We start from the raw sequence: 7,247 nt of genomic DNA on the forward strand, positions 1-7,247 counted from the left end.
TCCAGCACCCTCCCCCCCCCCCCCGTGACTTCAGGGACTTAAAAAGATCCTCTTTGGGGGAAAGAATTTGAAAGGAGAGATCATCTCGTGCAAACCCCTGCTTAATGAAGAGGGAAGCTGAGTTGCCCAAGGTCCCTCTGCTAGTTAGTGACCATGACTCTGACTTCCCACCTAAATATGCAGAAGGAAGCAGGGAAACTGGAGCCGAGAGGAGACTGCGGACCTAGTAAGACAGCACTTCTGTCACACGGAGAAAGAGCCTGGGCCTGGTACGAGCTCCAGAAAGCCCTCTCACTCTCAGATCTCATTGATCCCAGTGTCCCAGCTCGCCAGGACTCCCAGCAGTAATTTTGGAGGGGCAGCCTGCTGTAGTTCCCTGGAAGCCAGAGGGCTGAACTTCTGAATTGGGTCCACCCATATTTAGTTGGATAAGCTTAGAGGTTGTTCCTCTCTGGGCTTCAGTTTTGTGATTCAGAAAGAAGATAGCACACGAGGAAAGTAGTGGGTCTGCTTCCAAGCTCCCCGGTGTGAGCCACTGGGCTGCCCCTCAGTGTGGCAACTCACTTCCCAACGAGCAGTCTAAGAGAGAATGAGAATAAGCACCCAAGACAAAAGCCATGGCCTTCTTATGACTTCATCTCAGCAGTGATGTGCATCGTCCTAAATTCTGTGTACTAGGAGGAAGTCAGTAAGCCTGGCCGTGCTCGCTCAGAGGGGATGGCACAGGCCCGATTCCAGAAGGTCGCCTGGGAGTCCGCTGGCCACAGACACAGACCAGCATGGCCATCCTGTCACACCCGCCATCACCAAGGCAGAGTGCAGAAACTGTCCCTGTTGTGACTTTGTGACCTCCTTTCCCCTTTCAGGCTGCCCTTGATCGGGGATGCCAGATTTAACAGCTAGAACTACAGTATGAGTGTGTTCCAAATGTTGCTTACTTATGCACAATGTATTCATTGTTTATTTAAAATTCAAATGTAACTGGCTGTCCTGTCTTTTATCTGGCAATCCAGCTCTTCATATTTATTTTAATTGGATCCCACCAGTATAAAAAGTGTGGGTATATTAAGAAGGGAGGAAAGACCTTGGGAGAAGGCAGGACAGGAAGGGAGGGTGCCCTGTTCCATGGTACCTAGCAGGATTGGTCCTGGGAAGGGCTACTGCAGAGTGGAAGGAATATTTTGGGGGAGGTTGAGGAGGAAGGGGCTATACTTGAAGACCCTAAAGGTATCTGGTCATTTTATTCTAAAAGACCAAGGCAGAGAGGAGCAATGGTCACATTCTAGCCATGTGGCTCAAATAAGCTACTTAAAACAAAATACTAGGGGGAAGGGATGGGTTGAACAAGAAACACTCCAATGCACAAACTTACGAGTAAGTTCTCTCCAAGAGGAAGCGTAGGGGTGCCGACTAGTTGGATTTAGAGAACGTGTGGCCTGTTTTTGAATGACAGCCACAGCGGCCTCTGAGACAGGCTAGAATATGTCTCCAGCAGGAGCTCAGGGTGACACAGCACAACTCGGAGGACAGACATGTTGGGGGTTGCCTGCATTCCCAGTTGTGCCAGGACAAGGGGTGGGAGCCCCGTGCAAGGACTCCAGGGGAAGCCAGGCCGGCGGCTGCATGGATTAGACGCATGGCACCAGAACTCCTCCAGGCCTTCCCATCCCCAAACACTGGCAAGTCCTTGGCTCAGTAGGAGATGGGCTCCGGCAGCTCACCTCTTCCTGGGATGGTTTGACCAGAGAAGTGTTTCAGCAATGCTGGGACGAGCTCCAGTCGCTCTCCCCGGATCCCAGGTCCCAGCCCCAGCTACTCCTCTGTAACTGCTATTGACTCACAAAGGGCAGTGGGCCCAGCACCCCTCCTGGGAAACAGCTACCAAAAACACCAGCGCAAAGAGTGCCAGTAAAAGCAAGACTTCACATCTGTGGGCTGTTTTACAGTTTACAAAGCACTTTCACATCCATTATCTGATTGACTTCCAACAGCCACCCTGTGATGTAGTTTTCATTGTTTCCATTGCATGAAGAAGGAAACAGCCTCAGAGGGGCAGAGTGACTCTCCAAAGGCCACACAGCTCTCGCCTAGGGGAGCTGGTCTCCAAACCTATTTCCCTGAACACTGAAGTTATTGTTTTGCTTGTTGCCTCCCAGTCACTGAAGGTCTAGGAACTGCAGGCCCAGGCTGCTGCTGCTAACTGAATGTGCACCTGTCCTTCTCTCGTGGGTTGGGCAAAAGCCTGGAAGTGGGGACTGCTACAAGGAAAGAGGGCTGCCAGTAAAGTACTCACCCTGAGTGTTAGGAAACTGCCTGGTCAAGAGGGTCAGAAAAGACCCTGGTGCAGGAGGGAAGCCAGACAGCACAGCTGAAAAACAGCAGAGGCACTGAGAGGAGGGGCTGCTTAAAGGAACCACTCAGGACGGATACTGCGAGGCCTCAGACAACTCTCCTGCTCTCTCTGCCTTGAAACTAGAGGTTGCACTAGATCCTCTCCCAGCTCCGCTGGAGGTGCTGTACTGTGTGGGGGATGGAGGAGGGGACAGGCTTTGGCTCACGAATGACCAGGCCATCTTAGTCCATGACAGCCGTCTCCCAGGAGCTTTGGCAGGGGCTCAGCCTGGATCCGGGAGCCCTGAAGGCATGGGCACAGTTCACCTCTGCCTGGAAGCTTGGCCTCTGTAAAGATCAAAAGTCCCATCACTATCAAGCTTTGTCCCTCTATTGGTGAGAGAGGCTGGGGAGTTTGGCCAGAGCAATGAAATGGCCTCTCTCTCAGTTCCCCGCTCTGAATCTGTGTCTCTTCCCCCTGCAGGGAAAGGCCTGAACTTCTATCTCATGGCTGGCATCTGTGGGGGGAGCGTCCTCTTGGTGGTCTTTGTGGCACTCCTCACCTGCTACATCTGCAAGAGGAAAAAGCAGCGCGGTAGGAGATGCGGTAAGCTGCCCTCTGTGGTGCTGCTCAGGCCGCAACGAGTCTCCACAGAAACATCAAGTCAGCCAGGGAGAGAGGGTGGGCAGTGACAGAATTCAGGGCTGAAACCAGAGCTTTCATGTGGCTAGCATGATTTGAGAAAGAAAGAGAGAGAGAGAGAGAGAGAGAGAGAGAGAGAGAGAGAGAGAGAGAGAACAAAACAGCTGCTCAGCCCTGACAAGGAGGGAGCGCAGAGAATCTGTGCAGAGGTTGGCCTCGTTGGGTTCCACCCGCTGAGATCCACTTGGGAGCTTAGGCCACTTGGGAGCAGAAGGCATCGGGCGTCCCTGTCCGGCTGGGCTGTCGTCGTCATGAGCCATGGCACCGGGCGGGTGAGGCCCTCAGATCCGCGCAGTGTCACACTCGCTCTGTCACACTCACACTCACGCGCAGCAGGTCTGCGCTCCTTGCCTCGGGTCTCTTCCTGGCGCAGGCCCAGCAACACCCACACCAGCACTTCTGGCAAAGCCCAAGGACCCTGCAAAGTGGTGACAGCGGAGGGGGCTGTGACCTTTGGATTTGGCTTCCGTCCTTCAGACATCTTTCCTGGGTTCTCCCCTCAGTCAACTCTTTAGGCCCCACTCAGCCCGTGCCTGACCACCCCACTGCCCCCCCCCCGGGCCTAGCGAGCATCTCTGTACCCTTAGCATCCAGTCTTCCTCCTAGAGTGGTTGCCACACTCTCCACCCTGGTGCTGAGCCCCCAGGCCCTGTGCGGTCTTCCCTACTGTGTCCCGCTCAGGCTGTTCTCCATCCCTGCCCTTATAAAGGGCCTTTCTCATCACCCAGTATGAAGGCACCACGTATTCCTCCGAGGTGGACCTCACGTGCCACCCAAGACAGAGCAATGCCTGCCATCGCCACACTGAAATTCTTGGCATGACGATTAGCTCCCATTGACTGGGCAGTCACTTGTGCCAAGAACCAGTCTCGGTGTTTTAGAATCACTTCCCTCATCCAGCTGTTAGTGATCTTAGGAGACAGATGACATGAATACAGATGTGAACTGTGAGCTCAGGGAGTCTAGATCAGTGGCCTCAAATCTTCTATGGCCAATAGGCAAGTCAGGAATAGGATGAGGCAGGGAGCCCCGGGAGCAAAGTTTAAGGAGGCCCTCACCGTGTTCTTTCTTGTATGACCCTGAGCGTGGGCAGCTCCTCACATTTCGCACCCCATGTGTCTTGCCTGCCTCACTTCCCTCGCAGTCCCAGGTTGAATGACAGAAGACACAGGTGGAGAAGAGGGTCCAGCGAGCCTGGAGGAGTTCCTTGGCACAGATGTTAGGCAGTGGCTGAGGGTCCTGGGGTGGGCATGTCAGGAAGCTGCAGTCCTCTCTGGCCAAGCACGCTGCACAGAGCCATAGCTGTGTGTCCAGCCCAGCCGAGGACCTGGCCCCTTGGCACATACCCACGCCTGCTTCCGGAACCCACAGCCCTCTTTATCTACAACTCTTTGGTGGCTGTGGGCTCCTGGAAGCTGGCACTGTGATTTGTAGTCCTGATTCATTGCACAGGCCTGATTTTGGGGTGTCTGAGTGCTTGTCTGAGTCATCATTGCCACTTAGTAATAGAGCCCAACACCTAGAGGCTGAGGAATAAACGTAGGAGGTACAAATAAATGAACAAACTGTTGGATGATCAGACTGATGAGCAAATGGCCAACCCCAGATTGCCGCATGGGATGAGGAAAGGCCATGTACTGCCCCATGCCTGGGAACAGAGAGCGGGGACAAAGTCCCCTCCACAGCCTCCCCGAGTGTAACCTCAGCCACCTCAGGCAGCCAAAGATGTCACAGGGGATGTGCTCTGTTCTCTCTGTGCTCCTTGCTCTATGTACTTGGAGCACACAGACCACGACACATGGTCTGACTTAGAGCCTTCGCATTCAAAGCAGCCTGATGGGTGGGCACAGTCAGCCTGCAGCCACAGGTGATGCTCGGAGAGGAGCTGAGTTTCCTTGGCTGCAGAGGCCTACAAAGACACGGGAGATCATCAGCTGAGCCCAGGGACAGCCTGTTCCTCTTGCCTCCCCTTTACCCAGTGAAGATGGCCTTGGATCCTGGGACCAAATATCTCACTTGTAGCCCAGAGGCAGCCAGAGGGGCCTGTAGCAGCTGGGCATCCTCACAGATTTCCTGTTGGACTTTAAAGCAGCACAGGAAAAACTCCATTATGATGAGACTTGGGCCTGCCATCATAGACTACAGTCATACAACACGGAAAACCCTGGAGTGAGGAGAGGGGAGTAATCTTTCCCTGCTAAGCCCAAGGGGCTGCGTCTTGCTTATGAAGTTCTGAAGAACTAGTACATTTCAAAGGGCTAAAAAGCCCCCCGGGTGTACTCCAGCCTCTTGGCAGAGTGTGGGTTGTGTGACAACAGAACTGAGTAAATGACAGCTTGGCAACAGAGACCTATCAGAGGGAGTGCAGTTCCTAATACTCCCCGGTGACCACTCAGGTCCTCTCACAGTGGGCTCTGACCATGAGCCTTGCTCTCGGGCATCACCTCCAGGGCGTGCAGAGCCAGGCACACCCCCGGCCCCTTGTCTTCTTCCCTTTGGCTTCCTGAGCTCTCCAGAGCCCTGGAAGCTTGCTCTACTCCGTGATCAGCATTTCTGTCTCCCCCACAAGATCCAGGGCTCTCGGAGGAGCGGGACAGCTTCTTTCCCCTCACACCAACAGCTAGCAGGGCATCTCACACCTAAGAGGCACTCAGTATCACACGGACTGCACCTTGCTAAAATCAGCTCTTGACAGGTTTTCTTGTTGCAGATGAGGGGCTGGAGATCAGCACCCGCAGAATAACCACGGAGGAAGGGGCCCTGAAACCCTGCCACACCCAGGCCCCACCAGCTCAGAATCCGTCAGCCTCCCTCCCTCCCCCACCACCGAGCCATCGTTCCCAGGCACCCGGTCATCGCCCCCTGGCTCCTGCCCACCATGTCCAAAAGCAGCATCCAAAGAGGCCTCCTCCGTCGGGAACACAAGTTCGCCAACAGAAAGGCCCTCCCCTTCCCAAGCCTCGAGTTCAACCAAAACCTCCCCGTGGGGCTGCTGAAAACTCCCTCTCCCCTGCCTCTAATTAAAAGAAATAGAAACTGTCCTTTCCAATAAACGGCTCTGTGGATTTCTCCACCTCAGCATGCAGGTCTGCTCTCTCCTCGAGTGGTTTCGACACACAGGACACAATGGCCTCCCAGCAAGGCTTGTGGGTCACAGCCACACCAGCACCTTCCAGCTCAGCCATGTGGTCTAACGCCTGGAGTCTTTGGTTTCCTCCCAGATCTCTGTCGCACCAAGAAGAGAAAACCAACGTAAGTGCGATTGTAGGGCGATGGGTGACAGAGCACAGAAGTCTTAGCACTCTTATCTCCTTCTCTGACGCCACCCAACTGGTCACTGGCCCTGGGCGTCCCACAGGTGGCCGATCTGCTGAGGGTCTCTCGGGTTTTTTATGTGCCTGCGGTGGGGAGGTGGCTCTGGTCCTCTGCTCTGGCGTAGGAATGAAATAAAAGCTCTAACCTGACCCTGGTGTCTGCTCACTGAAGGGAGAAAGGATTTCAGTGTCCAGGAGAGGAAACTGCAGATCGAAAACGAGGCTCATGGGTGTGAGCACAACATCATATTCAGTCACCTTAGTTCACCTGAACCGCCTGCATTCCCTCCACCATGACCAGAACATGTACCCGGGTCTCAGCTACCAAGCTGGGCAGATGACCGCTCTGTTTTCTGTGATGCGTTGAAATCCATACACAAACCTTCCACAAGAGGCACCAGAAAAGCAATCATTTGTGATTCACTCCCTTGCTTTTTGGCTATGGTTGTGACGACCTGTGCAGTCATCACTGAGAAAAAGAGAGTTCATAAATACTTTAGGCACTGGGGGCCCATCAGGCGACACACAAAAGGGCAGAGTAAGACAACAACTCCCTTCAATCAAATCCTCGGCGTCACAAATAACTAACCATTACTTAAAAGCCAGTCCACATCCCCAGCTAGCAGCCGCAGCAGCTGTACTTTGGGAAACGAGGCGGGGGGAGACAGTTTTCAGATAAAGGTCTAACAATAGGCAGTGAGAAGATGCCTGCTTTGAAGAGTTGGTACCATGTTTGTGGTCCTGTTGCCAGCCTGCCTTCCCCTTGACTTCTTAGACTTGTTAACACTCCTAAAGCTCTGGCAGGAAGCTCTGAGGTGTAAACCACAAGATCAGGACTTCCTGTGAGAGAGAGAGAGAGAGAGAGAGAGAGAGAGAGAGAGAGAGAGAGAGAGAGAGAG

General features: G+C 53.8%; 1 protein-coding gene across 1 annotated transcript in view; it reads left to right on the forward strand.

The window, feature by feature from the left end:
* The window catches only part of Cd2 (CD2 molecule), an 11,167-nt gene extending 4,975 nt beyond the window's left edge, over positions 1-6,192 (forward strand). Inside the window, exons 4-5 of the mRNA XM_010631197.3 lie at positions 2,816-2,938; positions 5,745-6,192. Of these exons, the coding sequence (XP_010629499.1) occupies positions 2,816-2,938; positions 5,745-6,058 (437 nt within the window). The 3' untranslated portion in view covers positions 6,059-6,192. The remainder of the gene's footprint in view (positions 1-2,815; positions 2,939-5,744) is intronic.
* The last annotated feature ends 1,055 nt before the right edge of the window (positions 6,193-7,247 follow it).

Source organism: Fukomys damarensis, unplaced genomic scaffold (genome assembly GCF_012274545.1).
Source record: "Fukomys damarensis isolate Sample0158 unplaced genomic scaffold, DMR_v1.0_HiC HiC_scaffold_33, whole genome shotgun sequence".
Taxonomy (NCBI): Eukaryota; Metazoa; Chordata; class Mammalia; order Rodentia; family Bathyergidae; genus Fukomys; species Fukomys damarensis.